Source organism: Monodelphis domestica, chromosome 7 (genome assembly GCF_027887165.1).
Source record: "Monodelphis domestica isolate mMonDom1 chromosome 7, mMonDom1.pri, whole genome shotgun sequence".
In the NCBI taxonomy this organism is placed as follows: domain Eukaryota; kingdom Metazoa; phylum Chordata; class Mammalia; order Didelphimorphia; family Didelphidae; genus Monodelphis; species Monodelphis domestica.
In genome coordinates, this window is record NC_077233.1 from 151,654,517 (window position 1) to 151,675,646 (window position 21,130).

The window sequence follows — 21,130 nt, forward strand, 5'->3', positions numbered from 1 at the left end:
GAAAGCATAGGAATAGAAGGGTCATTCCTAAAAATAATAAACAGTATATATCTAAAACCAACAGCTAATATCATCTGCAATGGGGATAAACTAGATGCATTTCCAATAAGATCAGGAGTGAAACAAGGATGCCCATTATCACCTCTACTATTTGACATTGTACTAGAAACACTAGCAGTAGCAATTAGAGAAGATAAAGAAATTGAAGGTATCAGAATAGGCAAGGAGGAGACCAAGTTATCACTCTTTGCGGATGACATGATGGTCTACTTAAAGAATCCTAGAGATTCAACCAAAAAGCTAATTGAAATAATCAACAACTTTAGCAAAGTTGCAGGATACAAAATAAACCCACATAAATCATCAGCTTTTCTATATATCTCCAACACAGCTCAGCAGCAAGAACTAGAAAGAGAAATCCCATTCAAAATCACCTTAGACAAAATAAAATACCTAGGAATCTATCTCCCAAGACAAACACAGGAACTATATGAACACAACTACAAAACACTCGCCACACAACTAAAACTAGACTTGAACAATTGGAAAAACATTAACTGCTCATGGATAGGACGAGCCAATATAATAAAAATGACCATCCTACCCAAACTTATTTATCTATTTAGTGCCATACCCATTGAACTACCAAAATACTTCTTCACTGATTTAGAAAAAACCATAACAAAGTTCATTTGGAAGAACAAAAGATCAAGGATATCCAGGGAAATAATGAAAAAAAACACATATGATGGGGGCCTTGCAGTCCCAGACCTCAAACTATATTACAAAGCAGCAGTCATTAAAACAATTTGGTACTGGCTAAGAAACAGAAAGGAAGATCAGTGGAATAGACTGGGGGAAAACGACCTCAGCAAGACAGTATACGATAAACCCAAAGATCCCAGCTTTTGGGACAAAAATCCACTATTCGATAAAAACTGCTGGGAAAATTGGAAGACAGTGTGGGAGAGACTAGGAATAGATCAACACCTCACACCCTACACCAAGATAAATTCAAAATGGGTGAGTGACTTAAACATAAAGAAGGAAACCATAAGTAAATTGGGTAAACACAGAATAGTATACATGTCAGACCTTTGGGAGGGGAAAGGCTTTAAAACCAAGCAAGATATAGAAAGAATCACAAAATGTAAAATAAATAATTTTGACTACATCAAACTAAAAAGCTTTTGTACAAACAAAACCAATATAACTAAAATCAGAAGGGAAACAACAAATTGGGAAAAAATCTTCATAGAAACCTCTGACAAAGGTTTAATTACTCATATTTATAATGAGCTAAATCAATTGTACAAAAAATCAAGCCATTCTCCAATTGATAAATGGGCAAGGGAAATGGATAGGCAGTTCTCAGATAAAGAAATCAAAACTATTAACAAGCACATGAAGAAGTGTTCTACATCTCTTATAATCAGAGAGATGCAAATCAAAACAACTCTGAGGTATCACCTCACACCTAGCAGATTGGCTAACATAACAGCAAAGGAAAGTAATGAATGCTGGAGGGGATGTGGCAAAGTAGGGACATTAATTCATTGCTGGTGGAGTTATGAACTGATCCAACCATTCTGGAGGGCAATTTGGAACTATGCCCAAAGGGCGACAAAAGAATATCTACCCTTTGACCCAGCCATAGCACTGCTGGGTCTGTACCCCAAAGAGATAATGGACACAAAGACTTGTACAAAAATATTCATAGCTGCGCTCTTTGTGGTGGCCCAAAACTGGAAAACGAGGGGATGCCCATCAATTGGGGAATGGCTGAACAAACTGTGGTATATGTTGGTGATGGAATACTATTGTGCTCAAAGGAATAATAAAGTGGAGAAGTTCCATGGAGACTGGAACAACCTCCAGGAAGTGATGCAGAGCGAGAGGAGCAGAACCAGGAGAACATTGTACACAGAGACTAATACACTGTGGTATAATCGAACGTAATGGACTTCTCCATTAGGGGCGGTGTAATGTCCCTGAACAACTTTCAGGGATCCAGGAGAAAAAAAACACCATTCATAAGCAAAGGATAAACTATGGGAGTGGAAACACCGAGAAAAAGCAACTGCCTGAATACAGAGGTTGAGGGGACATGACAGAGGATAGACTTTAAATGAACACTCTAATGCAAATACTATCAACAAAGCAATGGGTTCAAATCAAGAAAACATCTAATGCCTAGTGGACTTACGCGTCGGCTATGGGGGGTGGGGGGGAGGAAAAGAAAATGATCTATGTCTTTAACGAATAATGCTTGGAAATGATCAAATAAAATATATTTAAAAAAAAAATAAATAAAGGCAAAAAAAAAAAGATCGCCCATTGAGTATGCCTGCATTTGCATGTATTGAGTTCACAAAAAATGAGATCCTACTGTATATATTTATATCTATATATAAATATATATACATATGTATATTTATAATTGTAGCTATTATTATAGGAGTTGTTGTTATCTAAGCTTTGGAGAGAATTAGAGATTCCAAGAGACTAAAATGAGGAGAAAGCATTCTAAGGAGAGAACTGGTTGAGGGGAAATGGAATGGTTTGAACAGGAAACATCAAGTAGGTCAGTTTGCTTGGAACACGGACTACATGAAGGGGAAAAAGTATGCCCTTAAATGCAGAGCAAAGCCAAAGACTGTGGAAGGGCTTTTAGAAAAAAAGAAATAAAGTAGGGTGGCAGACTAAGTAAAGGAAAAAGACATCTATGCCCATGCGTAATATGTATATATAATAGAATAATATAGTAATAATAATATATAATTGAAGTATTAATACATATTTGAATTGAAGTATTAATACATATTTAACAAAACACTATTTGGATGATTGATCTTTCAGAAAGTATAGAATTAGAGCTTTACAGCTAAATGAGACCTTGGAGATCAAATAGTCTAACTCCCTTATTTTACAGAGGAGGAAACTGAGATGCAGGAAAGGGAAGAGACTTGCCCAAGGTCATATAGCAAATTAATGGTAGAATCAGAGCTAGAATTCAGGTCTCTTGATAACTAGTCAGGAATTCTTTCTATTAGGCCATTATTTGTGGCATAGGAGCTTTCCAAGGGGAAATGGGGACAGGAAAGTTATTCACATGTTCACAGGTTCAGGGAGATAGAGCTGACCAGGATAAAGGGCAGGATTCTCCTCTTGGGTGGGAGGGGATCTGTGAGTAAAGACTCTAATCAGAAAATCCACAACAGCTATAAAATATCCAGACTGGTGGTTCTCAAGGTTTTTGGTCCTGGGACCCTTTTTACATGATTGCTTTTTAAAGGTCCTTACGTTCTGTCAGTAACAATTCTAAGACAGAAGGGCAAGGGCTAGGCAAATGGGGTTAAGTGATTTGTGGAGGGACATGCAGAAAGAAAGTGCCAGAGGTCAGATGTGAACCCAGATCCTTCTGACCCTAGGCCTGGTGCTCTATCCACTGTGGCACTTAGCTATTTCACTCCTTTTGCTTATGTGAATTAGACCTATCAATGTTTACCATATTAGAAATTAAAACATCTTGGTATTATGAAAATGGTTTCAACCTTGTGAACCTGCTGAAAGGATATTGGAAACTTCTAGGGGGTCCTAGTTCTAATAAGGTGAATAGTTAATGCTCATGAAGGCTGAAAGTTAGAGGTAGAGTTTTCTGAGAGCTTTGGAGAACTTTGCCATTACCTTGAGCACCCTCTGGTGTTGGGTTGGTTACACAACTGCCAGGATGTACATAGGACAATGGGTAAACCATTCCTTGCTTTTTTAAAAACTGTGAATAGGATCAGGTTAGTAGTAACTCCCTGCTGGTGAAATAGATAGATGAATAGATTCAGTAGACAGACAGACAGACAGACAGACAGACAGACAGACAGACAGACAGATAGATAGATAGATAGATAGATAGATAGATAGATAGATAGATAGATAGATAGATAGACAGACAGATAGGTGGAGAGATAGATGGAGAGATGGATGGAGAGATGGATGGGTGGATGGATAGATGGATGGGTGGATGGATAGATGGATAGATGGATGGATAGTTGGATACATGGATAGATAGATGGATGAATAGATAGATAGAAGAGTTGATACCTTGGAAAACTGAGACAGTTCTTTAAGGTCCAAGACCACCTAATCTTCCAATGTCCTGATCCAGTTCCCTGTTAACCCACTCCAGGTCAAGATATCTCCTTGACATTCTTTCACTCTTTTTCTCAGTGACTTTTTCAATTTAGGTTTAACTTAGCTTAATAAATCCCTCTTTCACTTGTCCTCTCTTCCTTTCCTCTCATTTCAAAAGGAAAAATGTGATCCTTGGTGCCAAGACTATCTGTGTTGTAGATCTTTATCCCTCTAACTCTTGCCAGGACCTTGCTCTCACAGATCATTACCTCTTTTACATAAAGTCCCCCGTTCCTAAACATAATCTTAACTTGCTCAGAGTCAGACAGCTAAGTAATCATATGAAGTAGGATATGAACTTGGGTCTTTCAGGCTCTAAGATGACTGCTCTATTTACTGTGTCTATTTAGCTGTCTTTCCTTGCTTTGAGGGTTGGTCTGAGAGCACTACAATAGCAGGTATGGATTCACAATGCAGCTGAAAAGAAGAGCTGCAGCTTGTATAGGTGAACTCTGAAGTAGAATGAAATAGGTATCCCAAGAGCAGCCCATAAAAAAGCCTCCCAGAATGAATACACACACATTCCAGATGGGAGAAAAATTCTTATAGTATCAAACAAATGGAAAAAGATGTCAAGAAACAAAGTAGATGCATTTAATTTTATAAAAACAAAAACATTCTATAAAATCAATATAACCAGATAATAGGCAAGCAACAACTTAAATTTCAAGATGAAGAGAGGAAAGCTGAGAATAGTTTTGTATATATACTCTTAGGGAGAGCCAATAGGAAAACATTTAGAAAATCTACCAGGAAAATTCAACTAAAAGGGATTGGAATCTCTTCAGGGAGGAAAATCTGAAGACATAAACTATTCTAATGGAGAGTAAAAAGAGGAATTTTTTGGAGAAAAAGGTAGATACATAGGGAAACCAGTGATTAACTCTGATTTCATAGTATATGTAAAAGATGAAAGTAAGTGCAAAGAACTAAGGATGAATTCAAAATAGTGACACAGTTCTTTAAAAGCAAAGTCAAGAATGAGAAAAGAAAAATTGTTTAGAGGAAAACAGTCTCAAATAAATGTATGAATAAAAGAATTCTGACAATAAAAATATTATAGAATGTAATATTACATGAAAAATATGTTCAAATAGCAATTAAAGTAAGAATCGAAAACCAGAATTTTTCATACAAAAAGAGTAAAAATACCCTGAAAGAATCAAAGGGAAAAAATGAAATTGGTAAAAAAAAAACAAACCTTCCCCAACACAAGACACAAGAGGAAATAAACCAAATGACAAATTTCAGGTTAAGATGGTATCAAATAAAATTTAGAAATATTATTTAAAATATAACTCCAGTCTGAAAGCCCATTAGTATGGAGAGATCAATGCACCTTTTCTGCTTGAGGGGTGGGGTGGGATTTGTGATTCCAATGGCTTTGGGGACTAGGCTTACACTAAAAACTACTAAAAGTAGTTAATAGGAAATCTAAGTATTGTCCAGATGAATTTTTATTCCCTCTTTTATTTTTTATTTTTTTTTAAACCCTTACCTTCTGTCTTGGAGTCAATACTGTGTATTGGCTCCAAGGCAGAAGAGTAGTAAGGGCTAGGCAATGGGGGTCAAGTGACTTGCCCAGGGTCACACAGCTGGGAAGTGTCTGAGGCCAGATTTGAACCTAGGACCTCCCATCTCTAGGCCTGGCTCTCAATCCACTGAGCTACCCAGCTGCCCCCTTATTCCCTCTTTTAAAACAATAAATATGCTTTGTGTGATTCTAGACAGAAAAACATTGTGTTGGAATATAAATAATATGTCTGTATTTCTCTAATTTTGATTTTTTTTGTTTAAAATTCCCTCATGTTTCCCTTTCTAAAACTGATCCTGATTTCTTAAACTTGATCCATCTGGTCACTGCTTGCTCCATTATTTGACAAACAATGAAATCATATGCAAATTACCCCTTTAAAAGGTTTCTCTTGGCCCAATAATTCTGGAGGACAATTTGGAATTATGCCAAAGGGCTTTAAATGAATGCCTACCCTTTGACCCAGTCATACCAAGGCAGCGTTTGTACCCCCAAAGAAATAAGGAAAAAGACTTGTACAAAAATATTTATAACCACACTCTTTGTAGTGGCAAAAAATTGGAAAATAAGGGGGGTGTCCATCAATTGGGGAATGGCTGAATAAACTGTGGTATCTGTTGGTGATGGAATACTATTGTGCCAAAAGGAATAAAGAAATGGAGGAATTCCATGTGAACTGGAACGACTTCCAGGAATTGATGCAGAGTGAAAGGAGCAGAACCAGGAGAACAATGTATACAGAGACTGATACACTGTGGCATAATCGAATGTAATAGACTTTTCTATTTTTCTATTTTCTTGCAGCAATGCAATGATACAGGACAATTCTGAGGGAATTTCTCATAGAAAGAATGCTATCCACCAGAGGAAGAACTGTGGAACCAGAAATGCATTAGAAAAATATGTGATCAATCACATAGTATGATTAAGGTTTTTGATGCTAAAAGATCACTCTACTGAAAATATGAATAACATAGAAATAGGTTTTGAACAATGATACATGTATTACTCAGTGGAACTGCTTGTCAGTTTGGGGGGGGGTAGAGAGCGGGAGGTGGGGAGAATCATGAATCATGTAACCTTGGAAAACAATTCTAAATAAATAAATAAAAGGTTTCCCTTCTCAGGCTGGACCTGTCAGGCATCAGGAAGACTTTTTCACAGACTCAGGCTGTGAATATTATATAAAGGTAAAAATATTATTATATATGTCATATAATATAGATTTATATGTAAAGATAATATAATATAATGTATAATATAATGAATGTATAACATAATATGTATTGTTTAATATGAAGGTAAATTTTAATACTGGCTTCTGATTCCATGATCCCACATGGCATGGATCTTAGAAGCAAAGAAAACTAAAAGAAAACTCAAATTCCATCTCAGGAAGAAAGATAACTTTCTGCACATATGGAAAAAACAACACTACCTATGGGCTGCTAGGAACTTTTGCATTTACATTGTAGGGGTCAGCAGTGGACCCAAAGCCAGAAGACCCTCCCTCTATTCCCTGTAGGTCCAAAGGGTCATAACCTGTCCAGGAAGCAATCTGAGAAACCTCAGAAGATGTATTTCTGCCTATATGTGACCAAAGACCAAACACACCCCATAATTTCATTCCAATAAACTTCAGATATATGTTTTGCATGAGTTGTCTTTTTTTTCCAATGACTTAACAGGAAATTCACATTTCTTTTTAAATTGACACCTTTTGGAAGTAACTACTAGGAAAGACTAATGAATCCCCTGAGCCCCGATTTACTCTCTTTGCTCTTAGAGCTCCCTCCAGAAAGACCCATACGGATGGATGTTGCTGGCAGTTCTGTGTTTTGAAGAAAGAAATTGTCTCCTGTGGCTATGAAGAAGGGGGCTCTATTACCTATGGCTCAGTACAAGGGTAAGGAGTCAAAAATCTCCATAAATCTTACAGTAAATAGTACCATTCAAGTCTTTTACTCATCCTTCCATTCTACTTTGCCTTCCAGGACTATAGACAGTATTGCAGCTCTTGGGAATTATCTCTTCTTCATACTCATACCTCTGGCCACCAGACCCTGTCCTATGGTGGGCACATTCTCCTTCCCTCAGTCCCCTTTGACCAGAAATAGATTTAGGCAACTCTGTGATACAGTGGACTGAGTATCAGGCTGGGAATCAGGAAGACCTGAGTTCAAATCAGGTCTCAGACACCAGCTGTATGAACCTAGATAAATCACTTAACCATGTTTGCCTTAGTTTCATCATTTATAAAGTGAGCTTGAGAAGGTAATGCAAACCACTCCAGTATCTTTGCTAAAAAAATCCCAAATGGGTCACAAAGAGTCAAATAAACCAAAACAATTAACCACCAAATATTTTAGATGGTTTTTGCTCACCTCAGGAGAAGTAAAACTACAAAAAATTTAAAGTTCTATAGAACTGAATCCAGAACCAGAAACCCTACATCCAATCCCAAGATAAAGTTTACTAGACAAAACTGAAGTCAGCCACATTCCTAGCATAATGATTAGAATGGATAGTCGCCAAAATTGTAATTAACCCTTGTCACAAGACTGTTTATAGCTAGAATTATTAGTAAGAAAAAGAAAATAAGAGAGAAATATAGAAAGCAGGTGAAGAATTTCCTAACCTAATAATCCAGAGCCTAACAACTCAGTGTCTGTCTCTGAATCTCAACCTCAGAAAACAACACCCCACCCCAGCTTCCTACTGGGTCTTATCTTATAAATCCTTACTACACTCACTAGCTCTCTCTCATCACTCCCCAGGAACCAATCCCAGTTCCACAATTAGCCTGGTACCACCCAGGGGGGCAGTGCCTGTGGGATCAATTTTGTGGTTGTTGATAGACCCAAATTCAAAACAAATGGAAGGTAAGTTCAAATCTCTGATTGATCAAATCAACACACAAATTCCCATCTCAGACTAGACAGGAAGGATGATCCTAGATGTACATTGCACAATGTTTTTCTTTTGTCTTTTTTTTAAGCCCTTACCTTCCACCTTAGAATTAATCTGAGTGTTTTTTATTGTTCCAAGGCAGAAGAGCAGTAAGGGCTAGGCAATGGGCTTTAAGTGATTTGCCCAGAGTCATCTCTAGACCTGGCTTTCAATCCACTGAGCCATCCATCTGTCCCCCATGACCATTTTTCTTCAGGAACATCATGGCACATGTACCATTTCTGGCTTCACTGATATTTACTTTGGTATAAGACCTTAAAACTAACAATTATGACCTAACCCAGCACATAAGTCATCACCTCATCATGGTATCCACCAGGGAAACACACAAGATTAAGACCAAATTACATAATAAGGCTTTACTCTTGCTCCCAAAGTAAGCAAGGAGGATAATTTCTCCAGGAGCCCTAACAGGGTGGGGTGCCTGAGGCTTTGCTCATGGGTGTCAAATTTTGAAAGTGCTAGAAGCATTTACAGTCCTTTAACAGTATGGAAATAATGGTATTTAGCACATTTTTTTTTAACCAACTCTGGCTGCTCAGAGCCAGTTGAGATTCTCCTCAGTTAGCCCCACCTTGGCTCCATCTCCTATCCCCCCAGACCAATGGCTTGGTGCTACTAAAGACCGTGAGCCCATGTGGTATTGTCAGGTGTATTTAATCTTTTTTAAAGTCCTAGATACAAGCATTTTATACCCAGAGTCCTTCACACCCCCAGGGATAACCTAGCCTTCAGTGAGCCCTAGCTTTCACATTCACTTGTACAGAAATATCCCTTCTAAGTAAAAAGGATACTCTGGCTAACTAGCATCAGTTATGGATCCAGAATCTTGCTGCTTACCTGTCATTGACTTGTAGCCCAGAAACCGAGCAATCTTCTGTTGGCAGTGTTCCTGCTCCTCGTAGGTCAGCAGCTGGTAGATGAACTGCCATAGGACCTGTTTGGCTGGAGTGTCCAGCACAGGGTAGATATCCACAATGAGGGTATCTATGTTTCTGTTAGAGAGAGACAGTTATGGTTCTGAGAATGGGACTGAAAGAAGCTTGAAAGGAAGCCTCGTTGTGACCTGGGAGCAAACCCCCAACCTGGAAAACATAACCTGATCTTCTCTTAGGAGAGTATATTTTCAGAAAGGGGCTAAACTTGGAGCCCTTAGAACCTGGCTCAGCATATATTTTTCTTCTGGTGAGATTTTCTTACCCTAGATGTTGGGAAAGAAAGAACCTTCAAAGCTGCTCATTGGTATGTATTCACTTCCCTATCGACATAGGGATTCCTACATGATTCAAGTCATGTTCTTAGTTGATCCTCATGATCAGACAGGACCCATGGAAGCTCCTCAAGGGCCAGCTACTCTTCCAAGACATGAGTAGGCAAGACTAACCTGCTGAGTTCAGGTCCCATTGGACAACATTCATCAAAAAGCCTTGCAATTATTTATCATCGTCCTTTACTGTCATATTGACCAATCTGGTAGGTGTCAGGTGGTACCTAGGAGTTGTTTTGTTTTGAATTTCTCTAATCAAGAGTAATTTAGAACATTTGTTCACATGATTATTGATGGCTTTGATTTCTTCATCTTGAAACTGCTTGTTCTTAATTCTTTGATATGGACTGATGGGGAATAATTAGAGTTTTTATCAATTTAACTCAGTTCTCTATATATTTGAGAAATAAGGCCTTTATAAGAGAGATTTGCTATAAATTTTTTTCCAAGTTTCTTGTTTCTCTTCTAATTTTGGATACATTGGTTTACAAAACACTTTCAATTTAATAGAATCTGAATTATTCAATAAGAACAAGTCTTGTAATTCACACAAGAGGCACACAATGAATGAGGCCTCAGTGCACTTAGGGGTACAAAAGTTATAATGAATCTTGGAACTGGCCCCAACATGTTATTTCCCAAGAGCACCCAAATGGCAGTTCTCATGTTCCAGCTCTTCATAGCCAGGGAACTGACCTATCACCCAAATCAGTGAATCTCTGGCTATAATTGCTGCATAAAGAGGCAATGCATGTAGCTGACCCCAAACTGCTGGCCAGATTTTCCTTTGCACCCATGTATGCTCTCCTTATACAGATGGCTACTCCCCTATAGTCACTCCAGCCTCCATCTGTGCTCTTAAGTACAGACCACTTTCAGCTTGGAGGAGCCTTAGGAAATTCTAATAGGAAAGTGCTATAAGTTGGAAAAGAGATCTCTCTCAGCTTCCAGTAAACTCTGTGGAAGTGTGGAATACTTCTGGGATTCTAGATATAGATATATAAGTTGTATACAGGCCAGGGGACTTTATAAGCTAGAGCCAAAAGGGAACTTTCTGGGTTATATCTATAATTAAATTTTAATAAAGATTCCAAAGCAGAAGAAATGAAATTTAAAAAAAAATGGAGAAACTTCAGTGTTCTATGAGGATTTCTGGCCAAAGAACAGGAAGGAATTTTTAGTGTCCAAATGTACCCTCCTAGTTAATGAGCCTTGATGTCTCCTGAAATTAGGAGAAGAGAATAAGCAGTTACATATCGCCTCTGTGCTAGATGCATTGACAAATATTATCTCATTTGATCCTCATAACAGTCCTGCTAGGTAGGTATTATTATTATTAACCTTATTATAAAGTTGAAGAAACTGAGGCAAACAGGGTTAAGTGACTTGCCCAGGGTCAGATTTGAACTCCAGGTATTTTTTTTCCATAATGGAACAACAGAAAAACAGAAAAACCACTCAACCAAGAGTTCTGAGTTCTGGTCTTGGATCCCTCGTGAATTTGTTTATGACCCTGGACAAGTTGCTTTGTTTTCTTGGACCTTGGTTTCCTCCTCTGTAAAATGAGCAGCTAAACTCCCAGCTCCATCCATCATTTTGGTTTTTTAGGTTATAAAGGCCTCTTCCAGCTCTGACATCTTCTAAGGCAGTTACTGAGCATCAGAGGGATAAAAAGGGCTGAGTATAGAAAGCACCAGGCTTGGAGTCAGAAAGACCTGTATTCAAATCTGATTTCCAACACTTAATCACTGTGTGTCCTTGGGTCCAAAACCTGCTTCTTGATCTGTAAAATGGGGAGAATAATCACTGTGGTATTGAAATGAGAATTGTGAGGCACCAATGAGAAAATGTATGTAAAGCATTTTGTACTCCATGAAGTGAGGTGTACATATCAGCTACTGTTACATTCTTTGTCTGAAGGTTCCTTTTGACCTTGATAGTCTCCATTCAAGGGGCCCTCCCAGCTCTGACATCTTGGTTCTATGGCTTCCTAGGGATCTTGTCTATGGTTCCAAAGATCCATCCACCCACCCCAACTCCCGAAGCAGAGATCTCAAAGATGAACTGGAAGGGAAAGAGGAAGAATGCACTTTGGGACCCATCTGGCACTCTCTCTGGTCAGTCCCCAGAGTAGCCACTGGGTTTCCAGGCAAAGGGACTTTCTGAGGACGCTAACCACTAGGGATGGGGGAAGAAATGGGATATTCACATGCTGCCTTGTCTTCCCCACCCCAAACCTTCCCAGCAGCTCCCACAAGGCAGGAGACCTAGGGCATGGGCACCTGTGTTGGAAGAAGCATTCGAGGGCTCTGCAGATGGTGTAGCGTTCCGCAGGCGTCAGCAGGTGCTCCAACTGTTGGCTGAAAGTCTTGCCCTGGATTCGGATGCTCCCAGGCAAGATCTCCGCCACCCACTGCAGGGAGGTCAGTGCCGAGGAAGGGTTGGGAGAATCCAGAGAATCTGAGTCTATGGACGCACAAGGAAGCAAAAAGGAGGTACGTGTCTCTGACTCTCCAGAAGCAAGGTGGCATTTTTCCCACTCTGGCTCTGCTGTCATCATTGCTCTAGGGCCCAGGGAGGCGGAAACCAAAGGCCAAAAGAAATGGTCACTCCTGACAATCCCCTTAACATCTCCCATGGCCAGGTTATAAATAGCTGGTTTGGTCAGGGGAAGAAGGAGCTAGGAAGAGACCCCCCTCCCACTCCCAATTAATCAGGCAACTAGTTAGTAGGTGCCCACCTGTGCTAGGCTCTGGGGATATACATACACACAGACACGTATAAAGAAGGAAACAATGAGGGGGCACTCTGGGGAGACTATAAGTAGATATAAAAACCTAGATGGCATAAATATAAAATTTAAAAATACACATATATGCAAAAGAGTTAACACTAAAGTAGACAGGGGGAGGAGGACAGGAAAAGCTTCGGGCAGAAAATGGGGCATGAGTGGCATCTTTTTGTTTGTTGAAAACCTTTATGTTCTGTCTTATAATTGACACCAAGTATCAGTTCCAAGGCAGAAGAGTGGTAAGGGCTAGACAGGGGGGTTAAATGACTTGCCCAGGGTCACACAGCTTAGAAGTGACTGAAGCCACATTTGAACCCAGGACCTTCCATCTCCAGGCCTGGGACCCTATCCCTTGAGCCACCTAGCTGCCCCTTGAGTGACATCTTAAAGGAAGAGAAGGATTTAAAAAAATCCTTACTCTCTGTCTTAGAATCAATAGTGTGCTTTGGTTCCAAGGCAGAAGAGTGGTAAGGGCTAGGTAATGGGGCTTAAGTGACTTGCCCAGGGTTACACACACAGCTAGGAAGTGTCAGAAACATTTGTATAACCCAGTGGAATTGCTTGTCAGCTCTGGGAAGGGGGAGGGAAGAGGGAGAGAAAAAAATGAATCATGCAAATATGGAAAAATATTTAAAATTTTAAAAATATATAAAAAATTTAAAAAGTATCAGAGGCCATATTTGAACCCAGGACCCCCTGTGTCTAGACAGGGCTCGTAATCTACTGAGTCACCCAGTTAGCCTAAGAAAAGGACTTTCCAAGGGAAAGATAAATAAGAAAGGATTGCAATCAAGTCCTGGGAAATGGCCAGTGCAAAAAAGTGGGGATTTCTTCTAGTCCTTAAAAAAAGGGCTGGTCTTCAATGAAACTGGGGAGTCAGGATCTTTAGTGCCCTCCTTCCTCTCTCCTTTTCCTCCTGAGACTTTCTTGCTGCTTTCCAGGTATATAACCTGGACTTGATTCTCTGAACTCTGAGATGACTGTCAATTTATTGTAGCTCCAATATTAGCTAGATAAAGTGGTTTGAGGTTTGCCCCCCCCCATTCTGGGGAATTTGCATCTCAATAAGTGTCCAGAAATTTGATTAAAATCAGGAAATGGCAAACCCTTTGAGGTGAGGCCATGTCCCTCATGGAGTGGGGGAAGGAGTAAAGGGGGAAAAGGAAAAAGGGGAACCCACTTTGGAGGCTAAGCAGTTAGGTGCTGTGTAAATGTACTGTAATTGTTATTATCTGGATCCTATTATTAGCTGGTCCTCCTTCAATAGGAACATAATAGCTATGCTTAATCCCTTTTCATTTTGGTAAGCCTTACCAGAATTTGTCCTTCATTGACATCCAGAGCCTGGGATCACTTCCGCCCCACAATGAGGATATTTGTGAAGGTTAACAATCTCCAAATTATATCCTGCTATTCATAGAATTTCCATCTCCAGAGTCAATCACTAGCTCGGGCATTTGGGGAAGTTTCTCCTAGAGGGCAGAATGGGGGAATCTTACCACTGGGAAATGGCACCAATCCTTCTTCTACCACGAGTGTTGGCATTGCCCCGCTTCCCTGCAACATGGAGACCACTTTGTCATGGGAGCAGTTCCTGCAAAAATGAAGGATAAAATTGCCTTTTATCCCACCCCAGGATACTTCAGGAGTTTGAGGCAGCAGAGATGAAACAGGAGACTCAGATTGGCACAATCTCAGGGAAATCCAATTTTGGCTATGCCTCTCTGCTTTCCAGACTGACCCCAATGCCTCTGACCACTTTTCCTTGCACAACAGAGGTATTACCTGTCTTCTCACTTTTGTGCATCACGTAGAGAGAAAGCTACTGTCTCCCTCTAGATGAGGTCTTATTCTTATTGCCAAAGAGAAGTCATAGGGCCCTTGTGCCCTGGCACTAACTTGTTATAGCTGGGATCAACCACCTACAAGGCTATTTTTTTGACACCACAACCTGCTAAGCCTACTTTGCCCCAGGTTCAGTAGCCAGTCTCTGCTTTCCCCTTCCCCCTTCTCATCAGCTCCATTGGACTTAATTTTCAGTTCCATGCAAATGATTCCTATATCTATATATCCAAACTCAGTCTCTTATGAATTCTAGTCCTATATTCCCATTTGCATTTTAGACATACTGAGATTTCCTATAGGCATCTCAAACTCAGCATATTCAAAATTGAATTCATCTTTCCTTCCTGTACACACTTCTCTATTCCAAACTTTCCTGCCTCTATCGAAGGCACTGCTTCTCCTTCCAGGAACCCAAGCCCGCAACCTTGGGGATGTTCTCAATTCCTCCTTCTCCTTCACCTCTCCCCAATCCACTGGGTTGCCAAGTCTGATTGATTTTGTCTCTGTAACGTCTCTTGCACATATACCCTTCTCTCTGCTCACTTGACCACCATCCAAGTTCAAACCCTCGATCAATCAGAATTTAATTAACTGCTCTATGCTAGTTGATATGGATATGATAGTCAAATGGAACACTGAAATGGTCTTCCTTCCTCAAGTCTCTCCCCTTTTTGACCTATCTTTCACACAGTAGTCAAAGTGATTTTCCAAAAGTCAAGATTTCATCAGATCACTTCCCTGTCAATAACCTTTTTTTTTTAAACCCTTACCTTCTGTCTTGGAGTCAATACTGTGTATTGACTAGGCAATGGGGATCAAGTGACTTAGCCAGGGTCACACAGCTGGGAAGTGTCTGAGGCCAGATTTGAACCTAGGACCTCCCATCTCTAGGCCTGGCTCTCAATCCACTGTTGCGTCCCTGTCAATAAACTCTTGAGGTTACCTACCACCTCCAAAATCAAGCACAAATATCTCTGTCATTTAAAGGTCTTTTCAATCTCGCCCAACCTACCTATTGTTCCAGATCCATTATTCAATATTCCCTTTCACACTCTGGGTGGCATAGTCCAGCTGGTCTTATTCCTGTTCTCTCTGCATGATACTTCCATCTCTTGTCCTGGTGGCTTTGCCATTGCTGTCTCCCATGACTAGAATAATGTCCCTCCTCACTTCTGTCTCAAAGAATCTCTGGCTTCCTCCAAAGCTGAGCCCAAGTGCTACCTCCTACAAAAGCTTATACTTGCCAGTTTTTCCACTATTTCAGCAATATGTGACTGCTTGTATCCCTGTGGACATCTGTCCTTGGGGTTTCCCTGCTAGAGCCACCTCGACATTACTTTGTATTTTGTATATATATTCTAATGTATGAATTGAGTGAAGGAACTATCATGTGAAACTTGAGAAGGTCAACTATTTTTAGTACTTCTAGATGCATTGCTGGAAAAGCTGTACATCACATCCAGCCAAAGTCCTTTTGCTCATACCAGGACTTTGATATTCTGTTTAAGAAGATCTTTCAGATCTGCCAAGACCTATAGGGATATTGAATTATGTCATTTGAGTTGTGTAATGTCACCAGATTTCCTTGACTCATGATTTCATTCCTCAAGCCTGTTGGACAAAAGGGTAATGATTTATCTCACTGTCTTCACTCTTAACCTACTCCTAGATGCAATAGTCCAAACTGATCACACCACCTACCAGTGTCTATACCAATGCCTCTTATTTGTCAAGCTAGAGAAATGCCAAAAGGGGAGGGATGTCTACCCACCTCCTCTACTGGGGTCAATTTGAAGTTAATAAGCCAATTTGACTTCACTGTTCAACTATCCCTGTGCTGGAGGATCCAAAAGATGATTATAACTTTCTCTTTTAAGGGAGTTTATAATATACTTAGAAGAGAACCACGCACATGGAATAATTAGCAAACACAAGATCATATTGAATTCTAGGTGCTAGACTGTGTGATATAGCCTCTAAGTGCTACAAGAATTCACAAGAAAGTGAAAATATTGAGAGCTGAGAGAGTCAGAAAAGGCCTTGGAGGATGATGTAGAAGAGGCATGAAGAAAGAGAGGATTTGCAGAACAAGCCAGGCATGCAGACCAAGGTGAAGGATCTGATCTGCAAATCAAGGCAAAGATTCCAAACGGAATGTTCCCAGGAGAGGCAATTGGAAGCTGGCCAGGGGGAGGAACTGATTCTCTCTCTCTCTCTGTCTCTCTCTGTCTCTCTCTGTCTCTCTCTGTCTCTCTCTGTCTCTCTCTGTCTCTCTCTCTCTCTGTCTCTCTCTCTCTCTCTCTCTCTCTCTCTCTCTCTCTCTCTCTCTCTCTCTCTCTCTCTCTCTCTCTCTCTCTCTCTCTCGGTTACTGACCAAGGGAAAAACCTCTTCTCTGGGGTTCCTGATCAAAAGAGACTGGCTTTTCCTGACTTAGGCAGAGAGAGAGAGAGAGACCTTTGTGGCTTTTGACAGAGTTTGGATTTGAATTACTCAAGCAGAGATTATCTGACTAAAGAAAGAAGAAAAGAAGAAAAAACTTGTCCTCCATCTCTCTGGCTGTCTCTGAGTCACAGTTGTGGCTGGACTGACATTTCCTACACACTCTTAATTCTCCTTAGAGATTAGGGACACCCTCATCCCTCTCACCTCAATTTCCATCCTTTCCTATTTTTCCCAATAAACCTCCTTACCTGAGAAAGAGAACAAGAGTATCTTCTCTAAATCTCACAGTTCACCTTTGAGTTATATAGAAAGGTGACTGACTTAAGACCAGGGGAGGGGAAAGGGTGGCAGTAGGGCTTCGGGTGGAAGACTGGGAGGTGAAGGGTGGAGGGTAGGAAATAGTTTGATTTATTAGCCATTAATAGGGATCAATAGGCAGCTCCAGAGCACCCCACAAGCAGCAGCTCTATATCTCTCATCATCTCTCATCTATCTCCATTATAATTAGACAGCCTCGGGTATCCCCTAGAAACAGCTCTCTAGTCTGCCAGAGTATATTCCTATTACAACAACCAGAAATAGTTTCCACACAGATTATCATTTATTACAATGAACTGGATTTTCCTAGGGGGGAGAGTGGAGGGAACATATGCCAGCTGAAGAGGAAGTTCCCATGGAATTAAGGAGATGATCTATACACTATGCATGGTGGGGAGCAGGGGGAGATGAGAATAGTGAGTTCAGATTACAAGAGTCTCTGACAGGTAGAGGAAGAAATTTGGGAGCCATCTTGATTTCTGTGGAGGAAGGAGGGAGGAAGAGAGGAGACTGGCAGATCTAATCTTGAATTATCATTTCTACTTAAATAATCCCCTATTACATTTCTCAAGCAAGAGAAAGTTGACTTGATAAAATAAATGTCGTAGGAATATTAATGTAGTGGCAGCATACCAGATGGATGGGAGAGTTTAGAATTGGCATAATGGGAGTTAGTTGGGAGGCCTTTGTAGTAATCTAGTCCTGAAGTGACAAGAACTTGGTTTGGAATAGTAGCAATGGGAATGGAAAGGATATAAGAGACATTCTGAAGGAAAAATTGATATGTGAGACTAGAATATGGTGATGGAAGAGAAAGAGCATGACTTTGAAGCTAGATAAATAATAATTAATGAATCATGGGATTACTAATTAAAGCAGGAATATCCTGATTACTTTGGGAAACATTGGTTTAAGTAGCAGCTCCTGACCTCATATCCAAACCATTAAGGAATAAGATGTGGTCTCCTGGCTTGAGGGAAGCATTTTCAGCTGGACTCCCTAGAATCAAGGAGAAAAATATATATGTTAATTGTGCAGCCTTCCATATTGTTACAAAATTCTCAGGTAAAATAACAATTGTTCCTAGGAGTGCTGATAATTCCACTAGGGCAGGCTCTGTAATGCTTGGGGGATATGATAATAGTAACAATAATAATAATAATAACAACAAAAATAATAGCTAACATTTATATAATACTTATTGTGTGTCAGACAATGTACTAAGCACTTTATAATCTCATTTGATCCTCACAACAACCATGGAAGATAGATGCTCTTATGATTCCCATTTTATAGATTGAGAAACTGAGGCATAGACAGTTTAAGTATCTTGCCAAGAGTCATGCAACTAGTAAGTATTTAAGGAAGAATTTTAACTTAAATATTCCAGATTCCAAGTCTAGCATTCAACCCAAGAGTCTCAGAGTTGGAAGGAATCTCAGAATTCATCAAGTTCAATCTAAAAGAACATGAAATATTCTACAACGTATCCAATAAGTAGTCAACTAGTCTTTGCTTAGAGTTCTTCTAATCAGGGGAACCTTCCAAGGCAGTCTATTCTACTGCTGAAAAGTGCTAATTTTAGGGCATTTTTCATTATCTCAGACTAAAATTTACTTCAAATTTAGATAGGAAGATTAGAGTCACCAAAATTTGGGGGCAGTTTGGAAGAGGTGCTGAGAGAGGACGTAGAGAAGACTTGAGGGGAGGTGGAAGGGGAGAAATGATAGCTGTCTTCATGTAACTGAGGAACCAGGTAGAGGAGATATTAAACTTGTTCTGCTTAACCCCAGAGGGCAAAGTTGAGAGCAATGAATAGGAGTTCTAGGAGGTATATCTGGCTGAATACCTGGAAAATCTTTCTCACATTTAGAGTTGTCCAACAAGGTAATCAGTTGCCTCAAGAGGTAGTAATTGTCCCATTCTAAGAGGACTTTAAGCGGAGAGTGAATGACCAATTGCCAGAGAATTAAAAAAGGGATTTATCTTCATGTAAACTAGACAGTCTGGGAGTTCTCTTTTAACTTTTGGATTCTCTGCTTAAGGAGTCATAGATTTAGGACTGGAAGAAACTTTTAAGATGCTTTTAAGATGATCTCATCCAAATTCTCTCATTTTAAAAAAATGAAAAAAGTAAGGTCCAAAGAGATCACAGAATTGGAAAGGTGCATTTTAGAAGGAGACAAAAAAAACCCCAAAAAACTTGCTTAGTCCAACCCTTTCCTATTACAGAGGAGGAAAAAGCTTCCCTAAGGTTATCCATGGTCACACAAGAAACAGAGCAAAGGTTTGAACCCCCATTTTCTGACTCCAAACCCAGCAGCCTTTCCACACTCATGCTGGGTTCCAAATGTGACCTCAGATAGTTCCTAGCTGTGTGACCCTGGGTAATTCCAATTGCCTAGCCCTTGATGCTCTTCTGTCTTAGAATCAATACTAAGTATCAATTCTTTTTTTTTCTTTAAACATTATTTTATTTGGTCATTTTCAAACATTATTTATTGGAAACAAAGATCATTTTCTTTTCTTCCCCCCACCCTCCCACCACCCCTCCCATAGCTGATGCGTGATTCCTCTGGGTATCACATGTGTCCTTGATCCGAACTCATTTCCAAGTTGTTAGTATTTGCATTAGGGTGTTCATTTAGTCTCTCCTCAGTCATATCCCCTCAATCCTTGTAGTCAAGCAGTTGCCTTTCCTCGGTGTTTTTATTCCCACCATTTGTCCTCTGCTTGTGGGTAGTCTTTTTTCTCCTAGATCCCTGCAGATTGTTCAGGGACATTGCATTGACACTAATAGAGAGGTCCATTATGTTCGATTGAACCACAGTGTCTCAGTCTCTGTGTACAATGTTCTCCTGGTTCTGCTCCTTTTGCTCTGCATCACTTCCTGGAGGTTGTTCCAGTCTCCATGGAATTCTTCCACTTTATTAGTCCTCTTAGCACAATAGTATTCCATCACCAACATATACCATAATTTGTTCAGCCATTCCCCAATTGAAGGGCATCCCCAAATTTTCCAAATTTTTTGCCACCACAAAGAGCGCAGCTATAAATATTCTTGTACAAGTCTTTTTCCTTATTATCTCTTTGGGGTACAAACCCAGCAGTGCTATGGCTGGATGAAAGGGCAGATAGTCTTTTATCACCCTTTGGGCATAGTTCCAAATTGCCCTCCAGAATGGTTGGATCAATTCACAACTACCAGCAATGAATTAATGTCCCGACTTTGCCACATCCCCTCCAGTATTCATTACTGTCCTTTGCTGTCATGTTAGCCAATCTGCTAGGTGTGAGGTGATACCTCAGAGTTGTTTTGATTTGCATTTCTCTGATTATAAGAGATTTAGAACACTTTTTCATGTGCTTATTAATAGTTTTGATTTCTTTAACTGAAAATTGCCTATTCATGTCCCTTGCCCACTTATCAATTGGAGAATGGCTTGGTTTTTTTGTACAATTGGTTTAGCTCTTTATAAATTTGAGTAATTAGATCTTTGTTAGAGGTTTTTGTAATGAAGATTGTTTCCCAATTTGTTGCTTCCCTTCTAATTTTGGATGCATTAGTTTTGTTTGTACAAAACCTTTTTAATCTGATGTAGTCGGAATTATTTATTTTACATTTTATGACTTTCTAAGTCTTGCTTGGTTTTAAAATCTTTCCTGTCCCAAAGGTCTGACATGTAGACTACATGTAGAACAGAACACAATGGAAAAGTGCTGGACTTGGAAGCAGGTGACCTGGATTCAATTTTGCCTCTCTCACCCACAGCC

The 21,130-nt window shown here is 39.9% G+C and overlaps 1 protein-coding gene across 14 annotated transcripts in view; it reads right to left on the minus strand.

Moving 5' to 3' along the window:
• The window catches only part of GRID2IP (Grid2 interacting protein), a 208,483-nt gene that overhangs the window by 57,222 nt on the left and 130,131 nt on the right, over positions 1-21,130 (minus strand). For all 14 annotated transcript variants that reach the window (XM_056805868.1, XM_056805866.1, XM_056805867.1 and 11 more), the window contains 4 exons: positions 18,286-18,355; positions 14,250-14,344; positions 12,242-12,425; positions 9,533-9,687 (listed from right to left, as the gene is read on the minus strand). In XM_056805868.1, the coding sequence (XP_056661846.1) occupies positions 9,533-9,687; positions 12,242-12,425; positions 14,250-14,344; positions 18,286-18,355 (504 nt within the window). The remainder of the gene's footprint in view (positions 1-9,532; positions 9,688-12,241; positions 12,426-14,249; positions 14,345-18,285; positions 18,356-21,130) is intronic.